Source organism: Squalius cephalus (genome assembly GCF_949319135.1).
Source record: "Squalius cephalus genome assembly, chromosome: 2".
NCBI classification, from domain to species: Eukaryota; Metazoa; Chordata; class Actinopteri; order Cypriniformes; family Leuciscidae; genus Squalius; species Squalius cephalus.
Window position 1 is genome coordinate 22,693,413 of NC_137123.1, and position 24,261 is coordinate 22,717,673.

The 24,261-nt window shown below is 38.1% G+C and overlaps 1 protein-coding gene across 5 annotated transcripts in view; it reads left to right on the forward strand.

Annotated features, from left to right (window-relative positions):
• Nucleotides 1–376: 376 nt before the first annotated feature.
• The window catches only part of atf7ip (activating transcription factor 7 interacting protein), a 40,821-nt gene continuing 16,936 nt past the window's right edge, over nucleotides 377–24,261 (forward strand). Inside the window, exon 1 of one of the 5 annotated variants that reach the window (XM_079859099.1) lies at nucleotides 377–653. Coding sequence is in view for 3 of the 5 variants with exons in the window: in XM_079859093.1 (XP_079715219.1) it covers nucleotides 17,253–17,534 (282 nt within the window). In the remaining 2 variants the exon portion in view is untranslated. Of the gene's footprint in view, nucleotides 654–11,084; nucleotides 11,772–16,526; nucleotides 17,535–20,326; nucleotides 20,401–21,793; nucleotides 21,845–24,261 lie in introns of those variants that run through there. The other 4 variants (XM_079859098.1, XM_079859093.1, XM_079859103.1 and 1 more) reach the window with 4 other exon arrangements.

Below are 24,261 nucleotides of genomic sequence, written 5' to 3' on the forward strand. Positions count from 1 at the left end.
GTTGACAGGCGTTGTAACGGTATGCAACGTCAAACAAACAAACAAAAAAATTCCAGTTGTTAAAAATACAAATTTTTGTTGATCGTCTCGTAAATACATTTCTAACACATCATTTGCTAATATCCTGTCCACGTACTATGTCGAACCCAAACAAAATTAATGTGTGGGATGATGAGAACACGGTTGAACCAGTGAGAAATCGAGATTCCCATAACAATCTGCTTATGGATTTTAAACTATGTAAAATGTACCAACGGACATTTAGATTCAACATTGTGAACACGCGTTTCTGAAAACGTTCGAGAGACGGTAGGAGGAGCTTATTTCGATTCTCACGTTGTCCCGCGAAAAGCATGTTTCCTCCCCCTGTTGTTGTACCGTTGGAGAGGAGAAGAGAGCGCGAATCTCCAAGCAAACTACACACTGTTGAGTTGCTGTCAGCCTGCTCACACTGTAGCCTACAGTCAGTCACCTTGTGCTGCTGCCTGTGTGACTGTATGCGATTCCGTTGCGTGACGATAAAGACGTTACCAACCGAATCCGCGTTTGCTGATGTTCTGTTTTTAAACGTATACAATACGACACACAGACCGTCGTGGTAACGAATTTTTGGAGGTACCGGTTGTATGCGCTCCGACTGATCAAAACACTGGGTGAGTTTTCACACTTGGTTCTGCAAAATGAATTGTTTGTCCTACGTTTTTCTGAGAATATTTGTAACTTAATATACATTTATACTCATTAATGTATTATTTATGTAATTTTTGTTATCTTGAATTTGGGTTATGTTTATTTGTAAAGTGTTACGTGATTTTACCTGTCACTAATTGCACATCAGGTGTAAACTCATTTAGAAACTCAGTTTAAATAATAATAAAAAAACTCAACACAATTTAGACTATCTGCTTTTTATGTTAAATTTATAAAGTGAAATTTGAGTGAGTATCTTTTTTTGTTTTGTTTCCCTAAGTGATTACTACAATTTGATTTCTTCTAAACCTGGAAAAATGACTTGTATACCAAAAGATATAAAAGCTGCACATGTATATACCATTTCATGTTTTTATGTTGGCTGACTGATATTAGTGTGAATGTAGCATTGTTTGCAGAAGTTTTGTGTTACTGATGTCATTGTAGAAAAATATTCATTTTTGTCAGCCATGATAATTTATTCTCTGAGAGAAAGTGTCCAATAAGTAGTATTTGGATGGTCATGTGATCTCAATATATCAGCCCCCTGAGGTGACCCTCTCCATGTAAAGTAAAAAAAAAGCTGCAATTAGGCTATGTGTCCACCAATGCATTTTTTCGTGAGGCTAGCAGATTTTTCCAATTGTTTTCAATAGGAGCTCCGCGTTTTTAAAATGCCAACAGCGTGATGAGGCACTTAGGCCGTGTGTCCACTAAAGCGTTTTTAGCCAACGTTTTTAGTCTGAAAACGCTAGGCGCTCTGCTGAAAACGCCTAGCTATGGGCTCTTGAGAGCGTTTTGGCAGTGCAGCATTTTTTTTAGTTGAGACGCTTTGCTTGTTATGATACGGAATATTCACGAAAGTGTTACTAATATCTCATTTCATACATATTTTGTTTCTGTGTTGATTCTATATTAAAATGTCGATACAATGTAAAGCATTTTCTCTGGCTCTTGTTTTAAATTATTTTTTTCCATTAAATTATGCTTGTTGTTGTCATCTGTTGATGTTGTACAAGCAGAATGTGGCGGTTGGTCGTTGTGGTATTAGTCCCGCCCCTCATCCACTGTGATTGGACGGCTGGGTAAAAAGTGACAGTGATGAGTGCTGCGTTTTACCCAAAGTTGAACATTCTTCTATGTCCGACTAGATTCTAGGTTCTAGATTCTAGGTCCAACTCTGCCCAGCAAACTGTCGAACTGCTCCCTACTGTGCCGAAAGTACACCTGGAACCGGTCGCTGTGGAAACGGAGCTCCTTTGCAAGCCTGAATTCCCCAAACTGTTCTCTGGATCTGAGGGTTTCATGCACCCACAACCTCTTCTTCCTTGCTGCTCTCTTTCTTCTTCTCATTAGCAGGACTTGTGCTAGCTCGCTTCTTAGCACAGGACTAATATACATAGTTTGCTGCTGACCGAAAGGAGGAACAACAATCAAAATAACTAGACGTATAGAACTCCCGCTAAAAGTTTTGAAAACTCCCTACTTTGCTCTGGCCAGCGTAGCGCAAATCGCTTTGTATCTGAAGGGCTACACTGAACCGCAGAAAAAAGCGGCGCTCCCATTAAAAACAATTGGAAAATACGGCAGCCGCGTGAAAAAACGCTTTTGTGGACACAGGGCCTTAGCGTCTATTTCACGATGAGTGAGAGAGGCCGCCGAGAGAGAACGCAGCACTCATCACTGTCACTTTTTACCCAGCCGTCCAATCAGAGTGGAGGAGGGACAGGACAAATACCAAACCGACCAACCGCCACATCCTGCTTGTACAACGGCAACAGATGACAAGAAGCATAATAATGGAACAAAATAATTTAAAACAAAAGCAAATACTTTACATTGTATTGACATTTTCATATAGAAACAACACAGAAACAGACTGTCTGTGAAATAGATAAGCTACTACTAACACTTCCGCGGTTATTCTGTTTCATTGCAAGAAAAGCGTCTCGACCGAAAAGAAAACGGTGCGCTGCCGAAGTGCTCTCAAGCACCAACAGCTACGCGTTTGCAGCAGAGCGCCTGGCATCTTCACACATGCCTGCCATTGGTCATCAAACAGATAGCCCCACCCCAAACTTATACCATTGGTTGAGCCAGTACTATGTGAGGCTGGTTGGTATTCTCAAAACAACAATGCTTTTAGTGCCACAGTGCTACCCTTTATCCACCTTATTACTATTACAATCGTAAGCTATTTTCTGTGAATGTGCAAGACTTTCGATTCATTAGCCACTATAGGTAAATAACTAGAAGAATAACAAACTATTTGCAATAGGCCTACAATGTTTAATGTGCACTTTGATTCTATTGTTCTTTAAAAAAAAAATCCTGGACCTGATATGTCAATTTAGTTTGGAGGTTGGAGCGGGATTACCTCTTTGACTCAACAGTGGAAGCCCTTTTGGAAATTAGCAATATTTTTCCAGTACCATTAGGCCTGTGTGTTGTTTGTGGTGCAGAAATGACACACTTCACCTTTAAAGATTTAATCAATCATACCTCCTACAAGGACTCTGAATGGTTAAGGATCCACTGAAATGTTATTTTGAGTAATAGGTCTTGCAATTTGCTAAGTACTGCACTTCATAATTTTTTTATTTCGCTTGCAGTCATTAAGTCTAATTATACCATGGTCTGTCTGAATACTCAATTCTGATTGGCTGGAAGGTATACAATAAAACTGTTTAATGCACAGGTAGTTCCAAGTCATTTTAATCACCGTTCTATATTAATGCACTGTCATTAAAGCACACACACACACACACACACACACACACACACACACACACACACACACACACACACACACATCACTCATAGATCTTGCTGCGCACACACAGAAACATTCAGGAGCACAGAAACTTAACGCGGCCCCACAACATTTATTAATAAAAAAGCGTAGCTTCTGAATCGCTACATTATATTTTCTAGCAACGGTCAAATATTGTGCTGAAAGCATCAATATCAGCTTTAAGTTGTCAATGTTGGCAAATGACCATGGTATAAGCAAGATAATCCATGGCTAGCTGTGCATTAAATTATTTAAATGCACTTTGTGGAGGCAACCATCGTTTAATGCAGTTAGCCGTGGATTTTCCCTTACATATAACATTGCTGGGTATAACAGGTTGCATGTTTCATATCATTATAGAAAAGCTCAAAATGAAGAAAATGATGCCAGCAATGCCAAGATCATAGGGAATGCATGAACTGATAAAAAATGAATACCATGAATGCAGTGTACCTCACTAAAAATCATTTGCCAATTTAGGTCAGAGGCCTTTAGATTACATACAAAAATGGTAATTCCGGAATGTTTTATATCGAAACAATACTATTGACAAAAAGTTTCTGTACAAAACAGGCTTGTTAAATATGATCAACAAATGGTGTCCCTTCTTTATTTTAAACACCCATATGCTAATTGTTTTATGAACATGACCTTTACAGATGCTTCTTTTGAAACCACAAGTATTTAATGGGAGAATCACAAACCTGTGCCTCAGATTTGTTTACTATAATGATTCAGATTGATCACGACTACTGCTTTGACCCAATTCAAACTTACTGCATTTATAGATAACATCTGGGTGGGAAGGGAACATATTGTCAGTAAATAAAACGTTTTTTTGCACTAATTAGTTTGTCCACAAGTTGCCCATGGTTGTTGTTTTACAGTATGATTTTGTGAAGGTTTTTTTTTTTTAGAGAGAAATTTTTTTTTTTTTTACTTTCTATTCAACTGCCTGTGTTCACACATGCTATAAAATGGAGTATTCTTCGAAAGGTTTTGTGTTTGTATTGTACGTGTAAAAGAACCGTGGACTGAACACTAACTTATAAAGTGATTTGGGTCACTTGAATCAGTAATGCCAGTTCAACTGATTCATTGCAAAGTTGATTTGTTTAGATATTTGTGCCTAGTACACAGACATAAATAAACAATAGTATTGCAACCATTCTGAGCCTGACACACTTTACAACCTCTGTTTAATGTAGCATTATATGAGATTATGGGCATAATCCATGATGTAAGTGAACTTGTTAGATCACTCCATCTGAGGGACACATTGGGGTCTTCTTATGCCACTGTTTGAAGATTTGACTACCATAAAGACAACTGACATGCTGTGGCCAGTTTTGGCATGTAGCCTACACCTTTTATGCATTGCTTAAGAACATGGTGCACCGTTGTCTTAAATTTCATTGAGGTTGATCATCGAATTAGTAGACTGTGGGTTTTGGAAGCCGGTGACAAACTTTGTCTCACTAGTAACAGTACATTTCTGGGCTGGGAACGTTGTGTGGACTAGAAGACGGTAGAATGGTCTGCTGAATCATGTTACCAGGGATTGGAGCTGACGGAAGTGAATTCATCTTGTCAGATTGGAACAGATCCATTAGCTATAAGAGATTTTAGGCAAAACTTTGCTAATCATCAACAATTGTTGGTGTCAATCATTCTCTTTGTGCTGCCTTGCCCAATAACAAAGATGGTCCAGGCCTAGTTGAAGGTGCATTCACTTGAGTTCAGAACCCTGAACATGAGCCCTGCGGAGCAACATTGAGATATAGTTGTGCAATCAAGTCGAGCTATTGATTCACCACCAGAGAATAAAGGCGTTTTCACACCTGGCTCGTTTGGAGTTTGTTTCGGAATCTTGTGCGTTTTCTCCCTTAGTTCAGTTCGTTTAGGCATATCAACACGGCAATCGTGCTCAGATCCGCACCAAAGCAATTGCTCCGAGATTGCCAGGTCTTGGTCTGATTGAAAATGAACTCTGGGGCTGATCCTCTTCATCTTGAAGTGGTTGCTTGTCACGATAGCTACAGATAAAGGCAATAAGCTCTTGTCAATCTTATCAAAAACTTGCAGAGAAAACTCTGACCATTAAGAGGACAGTTTTTCTCACACATGACTAAACACTTTTGGTACGCTTTGAAATGTTGCCTTGTGAAAGCGAACCGAACCAAGAAGAAAATGCAACATTGTAACAAATTAAGTCCCTGTTTTGGAACAAAGCAAACAATCTACAGATCAGAAAACAATGGCTGTTGGGACGCAAGAATCAATCGTTTCATCTCGTACAGTGTGTCATTGTGAACGAAAACCGACGCTGTGTCTGCGACACTTAACGTCAGAAAGACTAGCAAGTTTAATCATTTTTTCGGTCCTCCATGCTGGGTTCTGTCACATCAGTGACATTGACCAATAGGAGCACAGAAGCTATTCCGTACACAGCTTTTAAACATGGCGAAATGAAAGACAGACGATGGTGTTGGTGCTGCTAGGTGGAATTATGCAATAGAGGAAAGGTTCCTGGAGCTATAACAACAATACTCCTGCCTATATGATGTTTCCTGGAGGGACTACCACGCCAGAGTGAAAAAAGATAAATGCTGTTGAATGATTGCATAGGCAACTCGGTGAGTACTGGAATTAGCATTAGGCTAGTACAACCATTGTTTGTTTACGCTCTTGTGAAAGTCAGTCACTAGTTCCGCCTTCTCGATGACATCCCCGTACGTTGTTAAAATGGCTAGAGATGATTGGTTGGAAAGCAACATGTAGTCTGACATGTTGCTTGTCCATGTCACGACAAGAATTTAAGGGGCAAAATTGCATAATCTGACAGTGACTCTCGTAACAGAAAAAAACATTGTGTAGTCTGAAAGTCGCATACACTACTCATATACTTTGCCATACACACTTATGAATGTGTATTATGAATGTAATCCGTTATTATATTCACCTTGTTGTCATTGTCATGTGACCAACTACCGTCAGCTGTGTCACTTCACTGCCATTCACAAATCCTGTTATGTGGCTTCATGGGATAGTAAAGTGCTCATTGGATGCGCACTTCAGATATCTCCGGGTATTTGTCGCCTACTTACATTTGACGAATTCGGACATAATACTTGTTCACTTACTGTTTTCCCCCTACTATGTAGTAGGGAAGTATGCGATTTTGGATTCAAGCTATTGACAGCCATTGAAAATATTCAGAATGCTTGATCTTCTAATAACATCTGCATCTTGTGGACGTCATGTGCCACCAAGTAGCAGTGGCTGAGTTGTCCTACTTCCCCTGTCTGTGTACTCATTCCACAGTTTTAAGTTGCTTTCACCTTATAACAGTAAAGCAATATATTCTTTTTCTACTCTGGGGTAATAGTCTGTTCTTTTAATACATTATTAAACTACGCAAGTTTTTTTTTGTTCCACCCCTAAAGATCTCTTAAATGGTACAGCCCTTTCTGTCAGTAATTTTCCACTCACCCATTGACATTCACTGTGGGGGAGGGGAACGGCTGTGCTTGCTTGAATCACAGAGTAGCTGTGCTGTTGTATTATGCGTTTCTCGGTGTGTTTTCCACTTCTTTGCCATGTGATAGTCGTAGACAAATAGTTTGTTCACTGACGTCAGGTCTGAGTGTACTTTATTAAAGTGCAATTACAGATGCAAGCTTTGCAGTGGCAAGTACAACGTGTTTAACTTGCGTTTCCATGAGTACATGGTTCAGTTTTCTTTTCCCTTTTAAGCTCTGGGTGCTGTTATATCACAGGTCGTGGTTGTACAATATATTGAGATGTGTTATTTCTTCCTTTTTTAATTAATCTTATCAAAACAAACTCAAAAAAGGAAAAGAGAGAGCTTCTCATTTCCTGAGTAAAGAAAATAGGACAGAACTGTGTGAAACGCTGATTTCATGTCGCTAGCTATTAGTGCCACATGAATGTTGTGTTTTTTATTTGTACATCAGTCAAACTACATAAACTAGCCTATTTCATGATTATTAATGCGGTTGTCGATTATTAATAGTCATTCCGAAAAAGGTTTTAAAGTTTGGTCTTTTAAAAGTTTAAAGTTTAAAAATGTGTATGTCTTAAAAGACAGAAATTTTCCCATCAAAATAAATATTTGATAAAAAATAGGGTAAGGGAATGGAAGGAGAAGGAGAGCTGCTCACATCCTGAGTGTAGAGAACAGGACAGAACTGGTTGAAACCGGTTGTGTTTGCACAGCTTTACTTCCTGAATGTACAGCGGCACTGTGAACAACAATGATTTCAGGTCACTAGCTATTAGTGCCGTAATGATAACGTGATATTAATAGTACAAATTTTAAGCGATAAAACTATTTCGTGTTTTAGGAGATTTTACGATTTTTAATGATGTGTCGTTTAGTGACTGATTAATTTAAGAAATGTTTTACATTTTTAAGGTAATAGAAGAACATATAATGAAATAACAACATACCAACAAAGAAAATAGATACATTTTGAATTAGTGTAAATCACCTGATCTAATTTTTCAGCTTCTCGAGGTAGCTGATGAAGATTAATTTTACATTGATTGTTTTGCAGTAGGCTATACCATGAGCCTCTGTAACCAGAGTAGTGGTTTGTGCTGTTGGTCTCATATCAAGAAGGCATGATTTAGCCTACTATTATCTTCAACATACACTAATTGTACTAATCGATAACTGTGGTATATGATCATGCATGTTATAGATCAGGGTGAATTTAGCTTTAGAGTGGCCACACATTAGTCACATTTAGAAATTTAAATTTGTCATCATTTAATCATTCCTAAATTGTATCACAGGAGGGTGAGTACATGATGGCAAGTTTCCTTTTTGGGTGAACTATGTTTCTTTCAACCAGGCTATGTGCTAACAACCAATTTAAGAGTCCATTTACAGTAATTTAAGGTAGCTAACAGTCTTGTCAGCTTTTTAAACCAGCAGAGTACAATGAAAATGTTAGTGTTTTGACACATTCAAACTCATGCTTCCAAATTTTTTTGGAATAGTGCTGTGACGGGAATTATGCTTGTTCATCTGTGTTGCTGCACATCTGTAAGTCTGTGTGCGTTTGATGCGCTTTTTGTGAACCCACTACACACACATTATGGCACTGAACTGACAGCATGAATCCAACACTGGCCCATAGGGTAGGTGACAAACTCGTCAACGTATCATCTTTTGTTTAAATTCCATATAATAAGTGTAAAAATGTACTGCTCATACTATGTAGTAGCAGGCTCAACACCAAATATTGACTTCATTATACAAGCCATTATATAATATTGGTATCTCAATATTAAATCAAGACCAGACGACAGGTAGAATGTTGAATATGCATGATAGATTTGAATCATGTAACACATTGGCCATTATTAGATTAATGAAATTCAATTATTTGATTCAGTAATGTTTCATAATTTAAAAAGTGAAAATTTAGGTGGAAAACTCTATTGCGCTTAAAAAAGTGGCACAATGAAACCATTACCAGGTTATACAACACCTAAAATCCTCTGCAAAGCAAATTGTAGGCTACAGCCTTGTTTCTATCACCCCTCCCCCACACTTATATATCACGTGTTGGCTCATGATTGAGTTCTCCTGGCTTGCTTAATTAAAATGGCGTATACATAAACATTGTTGCAAGATTAGTGCGTTTGTGCATAAATATCAGGATTTAAAATGGTCAGCAGAACTTTGATAAAACTGATTCAAAATGCTGCAGCTTTTTGTTCTCATTAACCATGACATGTGGTGTGGACACTCCCCTATGCACAACCACATAATGGTATAGTCCACCCTTGCCTCTGGTTTTTCCACTTCATCTCTTTTTTTTTAGGGGTGCCTTTTACTATTCATATTTAACAACCAACGAGCTTTTTGCAATTGTAAATTTAGTTGTAACTAAAGGTTTTGTGTGGGAACAGGTTTATTTTCTCTACAACGTGTTATTTTATCTTTGTATAATCTGCTCTCACCATTTATTAAAGGTTGCTGACCTAATTAAGCCCTGGTTTGATATGAATTTATTTAATCGTACTTAATGTTTCTCTACAGTATTGATTGACAGAGTAATGACTTTGTACTTGAGCGCTGTGTCTTGGGTACTCAGCTACTTTCCAATGCTCATCTGCATATTTGCATTCCTGTGACCTTTGCATCGTTAGCGCTATGCTATGCTAGTTAAGATACAGGAATTATGAAGCAGTGTCATATAGCTCTACTGTCATTTATACTGATAGCATTTGTGGACCAAATGGGTTGGTTTTTGGCAATCTGTTTTTCCAACCAGGCTATGTGCTAACAGCCAATTTAAGAGCCCATTTACAATAATTTAAGGACTTGTCAGCTTTTTAAACCAGCAGCGTACAATGAAAATGTTAATGTTTTGACACATTCAATCTCATGCGTCCAAAAAAAAGTATTAATAGTGCTGTGATGGGAATTATGCCTGTTCGTCTGTGCTGCTGCACATCTGTAAGTCTGTGTGCATTTGATGTGGTTTTTGTGGACCCACTACACACACATTATAGCAGTGAACTGACAGCATGAATCCAATACTGGCCCATAGGGTAGGTGACAAACTCGTCAACTGCGCCAATGTAACTTTTTTTTTTTTTTTTTTTTGCGCCACCAGTGGCACCAAATGGAATTGCAAAATAATGACAAAACGGTTTTGCCAAAAACTTTTACCACCCTCCCTGCCATTATAGTTGCCCCTAACATGCTATATATTTAGTTGAAAGTGTATTTTTAAATATATAAAAATATATCCAATTTGTGACTTAAGTATAATCTACACCTTTGTCTCTTGAGTCCAGTTTTCAATATGCACATTATTTGCATGCCATGTTTCTGTGCTTCAATATTGGCAGTAAACCTATAACCATGCATGGAACCAAATCATGATTTATTATTGTACTTTTTTTTTTCTCATTCATTGTTATTGATGGCTTTGTTTTAATATCTAGTAGGCAGTTTCTAGAAAGTGGAGGTTTCTTTTCTCTCGCACTCTGTCCTCTGAGAAGATATCAGATTCCTGTTTCTTTGCCTACTTTCTGTCTTCATGCTAGGTGTAAATTAGATCCTAGTATAAAAATAAGCATAACTAATCTACGAAAATTAGGGCTAAACTGTCAGCTCTTCATGTCTCATTCTCATTTTATCATCAATCCCAGGACTTGATTATTTATTTTGCGACAATGACCGTTTGATTGTACAAACAGGATGCTTTCCAGCTTTCGTCAACAAAGCATTTTTCACTTTCAGGTGTTATCATACAACTTTAAGTTACTCGTTACATAAGCACTAAACGGACACGAATGTTACACAATCTCTCTTCACAGTCATATCATTACTTGCTGTTGTCTGTTCTGCTGGAACTACAGGAGAAGGTAAGGGAGTAGGATACTGTTTTTACCATTCTCAATCAATGAAAACTAAATGACTGTGTCGTTTAATGCTGTTTCCTGCGCCTGGCTTCCTCTGCCGATACAAGATAGTGTCTCCCCCTCTCAGTTCTTATAATGGTATGGTCCGTACTCTCCAGTAATTTTCCATTGCCTGCTCTGCCTGCTACTTGGTAGCAAGAGGGTGGAGCTACACTGCAGTGTACTGTGTCTCCAGAACCAGTTTCATGTAGTTTGATATTTTGCGTAGACTTATTACGCTATTTTGAACAGTTCTCTGTTTAAATGTTTTTTTTCAGAGTATGTCCAGTTTAAACCCTCGTTTAAAGGGTTCATGTCTTGAGGAATCAAATTTACATTGATATTTTGGCATAAGGGGTCATTGTACACAGTGAAATTACAGAACCTCAAGACTTGCTCGTGGTCCAAATAGAGCATCTAATTATTTCACTCTGCAGTAACGACTTGTTTTAAAGAGGTCACATTGTGATGTCAGGATGTGGTGTTCATTTGAATGACCCCACCCCTGCAACAAGCGTAATAGTCTTGGTGAATTGATAAAGAGAGCAGTTGAGGTAATCCATCACTGATAGGGCAGCAATTGGTAATATATTTTGCTTTTTCCCCAGACATTACGGTGTTCCTGGTTGTAGAAAAACTGCATCTTTGCATGGTTTTCCAAAAGATCCCAAAGTTAGGAATTTTTACGATGTGCCTGATTGTGTAAATGTGGCATTATTTGTTTGGCACATTTTACCATTGATTTGTTTGTAAAACACTCACAATATGTGGCAGGATTTGCAAATTTACTTTCACTGAAAGATGGGACAGTACTATAATGAACCTGACTGTGATGACGGTAAGTAAACAATTTAATTCTAATGCATTGGTTTGTTAATATTTGTTTGAAAAGCAGGATGTATTGCAATGCAAAGCATGTGTTATGTGTAATGCTTGGCTGATTATCACCTAAGTGCATAAACTGTTTGTAGCTAGTGTTAAGGCCCGTTCACACCAAGAACAATAACTATAAAGACAACTATATTAGCGTCCACACCAGCGGACGATATAGTTTTGTTTATTCTAAGTGGTGCTTGTCTGTCACTTTAAATGCTCAAGCTCGTTACAGCAGGATGGATTCCGATTGGCTGTCGATGTTTTTATTGTTCATCAGCTGGATAAAATCATTCTGAAAGTGATTCCAACAATATCGTTTCTCTGTGCCATTATCGTTAAAGCTGTGGTGTGAACTCTGCTATTCTTTGATATTGAGAACGATTTTTAGAGAAAATCCTTTATTGTTATCTTTATAGTTATCGTCCTTGGTGTGAACGGGCCTTAAGTCTGTATTATTTTCAGGGTTGGCAGCTTTTTAGATGGTATAGCCGATAATTTATAGCCTATTATGTCTTTTGTAGACTTGGTGCCAATTTAGCACAATTCTATCCGGAGTTTTGAAAACCATTCTGTGCGTAATCGAGGAGACATTGATAATTTTCTTTCCAAAGATTTTAGCCAATTACAATCATGGATTTTTACATTTTAGTCTTTATGCACAAGTGGCCCAAAAATTAAACAATCAGTTGAAGGGTCGGAGAAGGAGTAGAAAGTTTAGACAATTTTTTCAATAAACAAAGTGAACCCTTACTTGCTCAGCAAGGTTCTCTTCAAACTATCTACGATTACATGGACTCCTTTTGTTTCAGTTGGAATGAAATAATTCAAGAGTGATGAATTCGAACACAGTGTTTACATGAATGATAAATACAGTCATCGGGATGATGTGCGTTTTTATGTCTCAAGCTTCAAATTGGAACTGATATTCTGAGTTGTGCAATGTGCACACTGCATGAATATACAGAGGCACAGATGATGAGTGGAAAGAGAATTTTAGGTTGCTATGCTGTATTACTACACTGCTACTGTTGCTCATAACAGTTTTAGCCTCATAGAGAAGAATGGCCATAGTAGTCATTTAATAATGTCTGCTTTAGTGCCCTCAGTGGCAACACTGCAATGCATATTTGCGCAACAACATTTTTGGTACAACAACTCTCTAAATGCAGTTTGTATAGCTGTAAGTTGCACCTTAATTCAATCTTTTATGATTGTGTATATTTGCACTGTACTTCTGTTCTTATTTCGGTGAGCTTCACATTGAATTGCTGTCAGAATGAAGCTTTGCAATGCATGACGGGAAATGAGAGGCAGCTGTTTAAACTGTCATACTGTTTTCATTCTTAATTAGTAAGCAAGATTTTAGCAACAATAGTCATTACATTTTTCAGAGGATGCAAAAAACAAAAACAATCAGATTAGGTTGTGGGATGAACCTGCTTGAACGTTTGCTTTGGACATGCTGTGACCTGTCTTGAATTTGTATAACCTTGATGATGGAACGGTGTTAAAAGATAACTAGGCTGTTTGATAAGAAACACGCTAGATTATTTCAACCTGTAGACTAAATTAGACAACATTTGGGATCATGAAACTTTTTATGTTTATTTCTTCTCAATTTACTGAAACACTGCAATTTCAACAGTTTTCTTTGTCATCAGCCGAGCTGGTGGCCATTTTGTGTTATTGCAATGCAGAGTATGAAATGGCAGAATGGGGGAGGGGCTCTCAGTGTGCATGCTTCACTGCTGTTGTGTCTGTTAGTTTCTGGTCATTCTAGAAGGAGTTTATGCTGTAGTGCAAGAAAAATTTTCCATTTCATGCACCTGTTTGACAATTTTGTTTCAGTTTTGAAATTCACAAATGGCCCAAAATGGAATATTCAGTCAGAGAAGTAGTGGAAAAGGTAGGTTTAGACCCCCCTAAAAAATAATAATATCTGAAACGCTTCCAATAATAATTTTCCGCAGAATAGATACGATACCAGCTGCGCTTTCTCACTCACTCATCTCTCCGACAGCAAGTTGACACAAACCTGCCTCCCCTCACTCATATAATTTGCTCCGAATGAATATTGTTGGTGTTACCGACTTGAATTTCGGTGTGGGATTGCGCGCACATAAAGCCACCTCAGTACTAAATTGAATTATTTTTCGCTGCTTATAAAAACAGTCAAATATACACAAAATAATGTCAAAATGCCAGTCTTAGCAAGTTTTCACGTAAACACAGTGTTATGTTTTAAGAGAACGTAAACAGTTGAGAAAGAAAACACGTGTAACAGTATAATGGAACCGTGCGTCAGGTCTTAAAGTGACAGCAGCCTAATATACCTGCTAGGGCTGTCACTTTACGTTCGAAAATCGATTGCACAATCGATCGGACCAACCAACGCAAGTTTCGAAAACGAAAATAGGGAATCGATTTTAACGGCCTTTTCTCGGAGCGCGTCCAGCGCCATGATACGCCCGCAGCGAACGCACGTCACACAGCAACTGCAGGCTCTGACGAACACGCATAACAGCAAATTATACTTTTGCATAATGTGTCTCTTTTTACAACAAAACTGTGAATTCTGCCGGTATGCAGACAGTCTCATGCATACAGATACAGATTCGGGCTTCAATCGCCTATGCAGGCGAAATTTGTTTGACATTTCTAATCGTAAACACAGCCATGTTGAAGCCTGCAGTAATGTTTTTCATTGATGTTATGGCTTATTGTTTTTCGAGAATGTTGCACTCTTGTTTGTCTCTTGTTATGCACGAAACTTCACGCCAATAAATCATCAGGAATATGCTGACTTGTGCGCATCTCAAGCGCCCTCTTTACTTTCGAGCTAATGCCTGTTAGTTGTCCATGGATTTGCCCATATTTGGCATTTAAAATGGAAACGTCTTTAGACATGGAAAATCGATTTTACAATCGATTCAATGAACACTTATGTCTCAAAATTCTAACAGGATTTTTTCACAAAAGTGACAGCCCTAACACCTGCTGCCAAATTATGAGATAATATTAAAAATATATATGGAAGTTTTTCCCCATGTATCAGTTGTCAAAATTGTGGCCAGTGAAAATGCTGAGTGGCTAGTAACTTTGGAAAACCACTAGCCATAGTGGCAGATGATGAGTGGAAGGAGAATTTTAGATTGACACGATAAACATTTATATTCAACAAAACCCCCAGCTCGTTCCTTGCGACATTACGTCATTGCACCTGCGCAGAACATTCCAGTTTTGGTTTTTAATCTGATCATGTGTTTACATGTCCTGTTCAATGGATTAGAAAAGTTTTAAACCATTAGGCCAATTCATTCCCATTGACGTGGTTACATGTGACTTTTTATTCAGACTATGCTACTAGTCTGATTTCAATTGAAGTATTAGGGTCCATGTAAACACACCCACTGTTGCTCTAACATGACGGTATTAGCCTCAGGGAAGAATGGCTATAGTAGATGTTTACACTAATGTCTGCTTTAGTGCCCTCAGTGGCAACACTTCAATGCAATGCATTTTTGGTACGCAACAACAACTCTCGAAGTGCAGTTCGCGTAGCTGTAAGTTGCACCATAATTCAATCTTTTATGATTGTGTAATATATTTGCGCTGTACTTCTGTTCTTATTTCGTTTAGCTTCACGTTGAATCTCGTTGTCAGAATGAAGCTTTGCAATGCACGATGGGAAATGAAGAGGCTGTTGGAACTGTCATGCTGTTTTCATTCTTAATTAGTAAGCAAGATTTCAGCAACAACAGTACACGTTCTTCAGAGGAGGAAGAAGCAAAAACAACACAATCAGATTAGGTTGTAGGATGAACCTTGAATGTTGGACATGCTGTGCCCTGTTTTGAAATTGTATAACCTTGATGATGGAACGGTATTAAAAGATAACAATTTTGAAAAAGACAAATAAGGCCATGGGTGACCTTGACCTGGGGATAAAAAAAACAGGCTTGATTATTTCAGTCTGTAGACTAAATTAGACAACTTTTGAGATCAAGACGCTTTTATGTTTGTTTCTTCTCACTTAATTTACAGAAACACTGCGATTGCAGCTGTTTTCTTTGTCATCAGCCGAGCTGGTGGCCATTTTGTGTTATTGCAGTGCAGAGAATGAAATGGCAGAATGGGGGAAGGGCTCTTAAAGAGACCTTGCTGGAGTCTGGCTCTCAGTGGTAGCTGTAGGGTCCATGCTTCACTGCTGTTCATGCCGTTTTTGAGAATTTTAAGCACTAGTGCATGAAAAATGTTCCATTTCCTGCACCTGTTTGACAATTATTTTGTGGGTTTTGAAAGTAATAACATTTTATGGCTCAGAATTAATTATTCTACAATTGTAAAATTTTACTATTGAATTGTAATCTGGTCGATCAGATGGCTAGTTTTAGTATCTTTTAACAGAAACCTTCAACTTCTGACCGATACATGAGAGTTCTAGAACAACCAATAACTGAAGTAGTCTCAACTGGTTTCATCCTGTTTCAGCCGGTTATATCTGTGAATAGGTGGCTGAGCATACAATAGCATTGGAAAATGCGTCTGTTTCTATGCAAACTGTTTTTAACTAACAATGCTCTCTGTTTTAATATATCTTGGATTTCATGTTTGTCATGGATTAGATCCTAATGCTTCTGCTCCTCTGAAATTTAGAAAATGGTATATTCCACTTCCAGACATCACTGTTTCTACTTAGTCATTTTTTTTCTCAGTCAGGACTGGGGTGGGGTTTAGGTTGTGTTAGCAGCAGTTTGCTTTTGCAGCTATTTCTCTAAGCCATTCTATGAAATTATCCAGTTTAAGAAATCTATTGATTAGTATTTTGGAAATCATTTATGACGGTTGTGAACAATGCAGTTTTATTAAGCAGTAGCAAATATCAAAGGATTGACATTTATATAAATTAATTTAACTTTTATCGAAAGCAACTTAGAGTTCAGAGTAATGCCAATGCGATATTAGCAGTGCTGTACAACCACATTTTAAAAATATACCAGAATGTATACCAGGGCAGTATTAAACATGAAGCTAAAGCTAGTGCAGAGGAATAGAGAGCAACAAATGATGTACTATTTTTCTCTGTAACCTTAAAAACAGAATAATTCTGGCACCAGGCCTCAGTGTTTTCGTCAGATACTTATTTAGCAACAGGTTTAAAGGTGTCATATTTCTTGTTTTACTTTTTCTTTAGTGTGTTAGCCTATGTAGCTGTTTGTGCATGCATGTATAAGATCTGCAGAGTTACAAAGCTCAAAGTCTTAAACCCAAAGAGATATTCTTTGTAAAAGTTAAGGCTCAGCCATGCCTTCCTAAAACGCCTCATTCAAACACGTCCCCACAAATCTACGTCAGTGTGTGGGGGCAGAGTTTCATAACATTGCCCAAATGTATACGCAAAGAAAGAAGGCGTAACTTTTATTCTCGCTGTTTTGTTGCAGCCATGTCGTGGAGACGCTGTGTTTTACGTTGCGAAAGCCAAACTACTATGTTTGGCCTTCCAAAAGAGGACACCATTAGAAATCCGTGGTTAAGCTTTATTTACAACACTGTTCCAGAACAGTACAACCCAAATATTCGACTGTGTGCTGAGCATTTTTCGGAGGACTGTTTCCGGAACCTCGGAGAGTTCAAGGCCGGCTGTGCAAAAAGGCTGATTCTAGAACGTGGGGCAATTCCAACTTTGCAAGTACATTCTGGTGCTTCTGAGTCACAGACACAGCATGTGAGTATGTTTTCATACTTTGATAATTTGCTACTGACTATTCAAACGTGAGTTTTGAGCAGTATGGAGTAGCGCTTATATGTCGTTTCTACGATAAAAAATGCAGACACGGTTTACATAGTGTTCACACCCCCCTAGCGTGACGTGTAAAAAGACAGTATATGGCATTATAATCAGTAATAAAACCTTACCAATCTGATACATTCTGGTCCAGTCCCGCTGGCAAAGTTGATCGATCAGCTTGGTCATCTGCATTTTCCGGATCAGATTCGGGCTCGAATTGATAGGGTAGTACTGACATTATCACCTGTCATTCTTGCTTTGGGAGCTGATGTTCCAAATATGGTAAGGGGTGTGACATGGTGACACCAAATATGGTGACATTTCCGTCACACGCTTAAGGTATTCGGGCCAATCACAATGCACTGGATCGCTGACCAATCAGAGCACACCGCGCTTTTCAGAGCTTTGTAAAAAATCTACGCGTTTCAGAAAGGCGGGGCATAGAGGAGCAACAATAATGTATGGTATGTGTAAAATAATGACTTTTTTTAAACACATTGCATTAAACCAAATACACAAAATAATGTTCTTTTTAGAACCGCCATATGACCCCTTTAAGATGTGTGCACTTCGTTTTACACCTCAGTGATATACACATTTTTATTAATTGTTGCTCATCATAACTGTCGTTATCGTAGGAATCACTTTCAGATTCCTTTTTTTTTTTTCAGCTGATGAACGATAAAAACATGGACAGCCAATCAGAATCCAACAGACTTTAAAGTGCTTGAGCATTTAAAGCAGCACATAACTGCAGGCCGCTTATCATAAACAATGTTATGGTGTGGATGCTAGTTATCATTCTTTGAGTGAACAGGGCTTAAGTCAGTTGTAGTTGTGTATCAATTCCTTTAAGAAATAGCTGATTTTAACCATAAATATAGAAATTACAGAAGAACACTTTTTAACATTTATTTAATCAGCAATGTTTTGGTCATGCCGTTCTATGCACTATCTAATGTTAAAATGTAAAGTGTGTGTGTGTGTGTGTGTATGCATATTGTTCTATCTCATCTCATTCAATTTAGACTGCAAGCTCACTGCTAGGCAAAAAAATTCTTTGCTATAGCGCTGTAGATTCAGCAGAGGTGCATTTGTGCTTCTAATTAGCGGTGTAGGAAACACTGTGGATACCTGTTTGAGCTGGGTAAAACATGCATGTGAGCGTTAATCCAGAGAGGCAGCCACAAACATCAAACCGTTGGATGTAATGTCCGCTGAATGTTGCATGGAACACTGCATTGCTAATTTATAAGCATTTGGGAAGAGCTTGATTCAAAATTTCATATTAATCCTTCTTGGCCAAGAATGGAAAACTTTGGTCCTGGAGGGTCACGGTCCTGCAGAGTTTAGCTCCAACCCTAATCAAACACACCTGAACAAGCTAATCAAAGTTGCCCATCTCTGTTCTTGGCATTTTGATGCGTAGTCTGACCCTCTGTCAGTGTTAATATTCAGAGTTTGATATTCTAGGGTTCTAGTGGCCCGGATGGAAATGGCGGAGATTATAAATAGCTTGTCATGCTCTTCCTTACACTACCTCCTTTTAATGGATCTCTCCACATCCCTTTTTTAAATAATAGTACGATCCGTGCCTATCCTTTCTCCCGTTTTGACTGCGCACATTCTGCAGCAATGGGGGAGGGGTGAGTGTTCTCACTTCCATGCGTTTTACCCCCACTAGGCCTAATATTTAAGTACTTCTGTTTTTCATCGTGATCTCTACTTGATTTGTTTAAGTGTTCTTGGAAATGCTAGTTTGTTCAATCGCTTGCTCATTTGTGACAAGGTCTTGCAGGCTGTTTTGGTCACTGAGGGCAGTTTTTTGTTTTAGTGTTTTTACAGGATTCAGTAGTGATCCAGAGGATGTTAATATTCTTTATTGGTTTAAAATGAACATGTTTTAAAGGAACCTCTGCAAACGTAGTTGAGTCCAAGCTATGCTTCCCTCCCCCTTCCATCTACTCTTTGTGTGCTCCTAAACGTGCCTGAGTTCTCTCATGACTAATCCTGGGCTAAGCTTGAGAACTGCTGTATTCTGCAGACTCATTTCCACAGTTAATTGTATTTTTGTATTAACACATTTTTTTGCGTCTATATGTGCGCGCTTTCGTTAAAGCTGAGGGGCACTAATGGAGGAGATTGCGACAAACTCAATGCTCATTTGCGGATATGTTGTACCTCTGAGTAAGTGGACCTTAGAATGACAACTAGTTAATGTCTGTTTGGAACTCATGTAGTTGTAACGTCCAAGTTAAGAGTGTCTCCCCCTCTCGGTTCTTCTAATGGTATGCTCTGTACTCTCCAGTAATTTTCCACTGTCTGCTCTGGTGTTATACTTTGCAGCAAGAGGGTGGAGCTACACTGCAGTGTGACTGACTCTGCTCTAGAACTAGTTTCAGCTAGTTTAATGTGTTGAGACCTAATTTAGGCTATGTTTTTTTTTTTTACAGTTCTCGGTTTCAATTCTGTTTCACAGCACATCCACCGCAAAGTTAATTTAGTAAGGAAAAAGTTAAAACCTGAATAATTAAATGAATTAATGTTAAGAGAACAATTGTTTTATCCCCCCTTGTAGTTATATTAGCACTCATTTTTCAGTGAGAAGTAATTAGTGTAATTACTGATAGAAATGAGTAGAATTAAATGGTAGCACCCCTGTAAAGTCCATGGTACAGCCCTAGCCCTGCCCCTCCCCCACCTCTGCTCAGTTTTACTGCTAGGCTTTTGATCGCACGACGGCTAGTCACGCTTGCAAATTTCTCCTCCAAGCAGAAGGTGGCCTGCATTTGAGGGTAGTACTGTAAGGTCACAGCTCTCTGTCTTCCTGTACTTATTTAATTGTTTGTATTTTCATTAGTGTCTTTTCGTGCATGATTTATAGAACTATGTAAAATATATTAAATCAACTAAATGTAATAACGCAGTAAGTGGGGTGCTTGCGATTCACTGCGCATTAGTATAAAAGTGTTTAGTATAAAAAACATTTTTCTGTAGCTGTGTCACATGTATTGACTATGCTAACATACTAAAAGCAGTTGATTGGTTTTCAATCAGTTGATTTTGGCATGTCTTTCAGGTGTACTCAATCCTGCACCTGGAGATTTTTCTTTCAGCAGAGGTTAAGTTTAACCCTACCTTAGTGCACCTGCTGGTAATTTACAAAATCCTGAGGATCTTGATTAGATTCCTTGTGTGCTTGTTTAGAGGCCGAACTAAACTAGTTTACACACAAGATTGAGCACCCTTGTGTTACAGCTTGAATACTAAAAGCTGTAAAGTGGCATGTCACTACAAAGTGCTTGGTCCAATGAAATGTAAACTTGGAAGTAGATTTTAATAAAGTAACATGATAATGAAATAAAAACTCCTTACATGAGCTAAAATGAGCAATTTTTTTAATTGCGCAGTTTTGTATTGTTTTAACTAAGATAGAGTGAGACCAGACCAAACTACAGACCAGAAAAATCAATCCAGCTGGCCTTAGAGAAAAGGTTCAGTACTTAAATTATTTAAATTTGAATAATGAATAGTTTTATATCAGTTGGATGGGTAAAAGCGGCTGGAGTAGCTGTGTTGCGTGGCATACATAAAAACGGGGTGTTTGTAAACTAAAGGCATCAGGTGCTTCCAATATAGACGGCTTTTATCAATTAGAATGGGGTGATTACATTTTGATGTGACATGCCACTTGGATACGGTGTGGACAACGTGTTAGTACATGCTATTGGCTTTTTCATCTAACAATATTTCTGAGACAGCATGACCTGCATTTATCTATAAAAAAGAGCATGCAGTTAATGTCCAGAGACATTGCTACTATTCCATAACTGTCACTCGTTGAGTGCAAGGTGACAAGGGTAAGGGACGTCTGCATGGATTGAAGAGAGAACCCTTTAAAAGCGCTCCATTAATACTCCAATGCACAAGTATGAAGCAATGGCACAAGACTGAAGTATGATCAGATATCTCAGAAGAAGAATCACAGGAGTATAGCCTGCACCTGATTCATAGCGGAAACCATCTTTGTGATCCTGAGAACAGAAGACCAAGGCTTGAATAACTGAACAGACTATGCCCTCTGTAGTTGTTCGATCTTGATGATGCAGCATGATTAAAAGCTGACAATTTTAAAAGCAAAAAAATAAGCTCCTGTGTGGATGAACTGGATGCATCTAGATGCAAGGAACATCAGATGTGAAGATACATGCATGCTAGACACTCCATCAGACAGCCCTGAAACAAAGGCACTTTATTTTAATTTAGTCATTTCTTCCTGTTTAATTTACATGATTTGTGCAGCTGCAGTTGTTTGGCTTGCCAGCAGCCGAGCTGGTGGCCATTTTGTGTTATTGCAGTGCAGAGCTACTAGTATGAAATGGCAGAGCGGGGGAGGGGCTCTTAAAGAGACTTCGTTGTAATTTCTGGCTCTCCATGGTCGCTGCACCGTGTATACGGTTTACTGTTGTTGTGCCGTGTTTGGTTTCAGTCTTTCTTGGAGGATTTAGGCTTCAATGCGTGAAATGTTTCATTTCATGCACTTGTATGATCATTTTGTTAGTTTTGGAAAGTAATAATTTATTACACAGAACAAGGAAATTTTAGATCAGTTCATTATTAAAAATTGTTGTAGCTTTATCCGCTAGTTAGTTAGTGTATGTTATCAGGAACAAAGCCTGACACATGACCGAGATCTATGACATACAACCCACAGCTAAGCCAGTCTCAACTGGATTCAGCCGGTTTCTGCCGGTCGTGTCTGTGATTAGCTGGCTGTGCATACAGTAGCATTACAAGAGGAAAGCTGTTTTTTTTGTTTTGTTTTTTTGGCTAAAGGGAGTTATTGAATTATTATTTTTTAAGATGTATGCAGGTCATGTTTGTACCCATTTCACCAGAAAACCTCTTTAATAATATTATATATATATATAATTTTATTTTGGCATGGATTAGCTTCTGTTAATATTTGTGCTGCCCTACAAATTAGAAAATGGTATATTCCATTTGAGCGTCTATGTTTTTACTTGGGTGTCTTCTCTTCATCCCAGTGAAGATTGGGGGAGGATCTTGGCATATCTTATTTAGTTTTTCATGCTAGCAGCGAATAGTTTTTGATTGGTTAAAATGCATTGAAGAATTTCTTCAAAACCTTTTTTTTTGTTGTTGTCTTTTGTCTAAACTTTTTTGTTGTGCACTTGCAAATACCGCAACATTTATTCATTTTAAAATGTTTTTGTTGAATGGGACATACAATTTTAAATTATATAAATGCAAATGCTGAACAACGAGCCAAGAATTTTCGAAGTCCCACAATACTGAATTGAATTACAAAAATAGATGAGAATAAAGCTATAAATAAATATTAGTCTAAATCAATGCTAAATAATAGAGGCAAATAAATACTAATATTCTCCATAACTGTAAAAATGTGTAGTTCTGGCACTCTTTAGCAAAAGTCTCAGGTCTTCTAAAATGAGATCTCATTTTACACCCTGATTGTAGCCTATACAATTTTGTGTTGTTCTTTTTGTTTTGACTTAAAACCTTGAATTAAATCGTAATCACCTGGCTAATGTACAATACTAGTGAGTGAGTTAGCTGGCATCTGCTTCAGTACCAGTAACTAGTACTGAGATGCCCACACAGAACCTGCTATTGTATGTCATGTGAAGTCTTAGTCAATACCACCATTCTCTGTTCATCTTGACTTGAGTTGGACATGACTAAAATGACAGTAACTGACAGTAAGACAGTGAGTCAGATGCTAATTCATCGAGCTGAGTCATTAGACTGATTCAACCTGATAACTCAAGTTTGAATTTTTTTTTTTTTTGATTCATTACAAAGAATCAGCACATAGTTATTTGTTCACAAATTAGACTACAGAGGTTTTTGTTGTGTGCAGCCAGCGAGAATAATGCAGTAAAAATGTTTATTCGGTTTATTCATACTATCAGTATTATTTCGCAGTTCTCCTTGGCTTCTTTCTCATCACGTTCACTTCACACTGTGAACTCACAAGTCACAACTCAGCTCAACTATAATTTCTCTTGCCGTGGTGCTGTAGATTCAGCAGCAGCGTGTCGTAGTCTCTGATTAGCGGTGCAGACAAATCTGTGGCTACTTATGCAGGGTAAAAGCAGCATGTGGGCCTGCATCCAGATAAATAATAATAATAATAAAAAAAACATGAATCTGAACTTGTATGAACAATGAAAAGCTTGCTGATATGAATTAGCATTTGGGCAGAACATCACTGAGATTTTAAATTAATGCCTCTTGCCATTTGTGAATTCGCACTACTGAAACGGCTATATAGACTCAGAACTTGCTCCTAAAGCTGGCTTTCTGATTATTGAAACTACTGAGGTGACCAACTGACCAGCAGATTGAGTGTGTTCTCTGCATTGAGAGCTAGTGCTACACACGAATCGGAAAATTCCAAGCTGTTGAGATGAAGCTTGGCAGAGCATAAGCCCCCGTTAAATTTATAAGCTACTAGCCTAGATCTGTAAGAACACACTATAATTAAATTGTGATTGTATGTTAATTTAGGCAGATTTTAGTAGTACATTCCCTGTCTATTAATACAAGGTTTTTTTTCCCTACATGTTCTGCAAAAGTGGGGGAAGCGAGAGTGTTCTCACGATCATGATTTTTATCC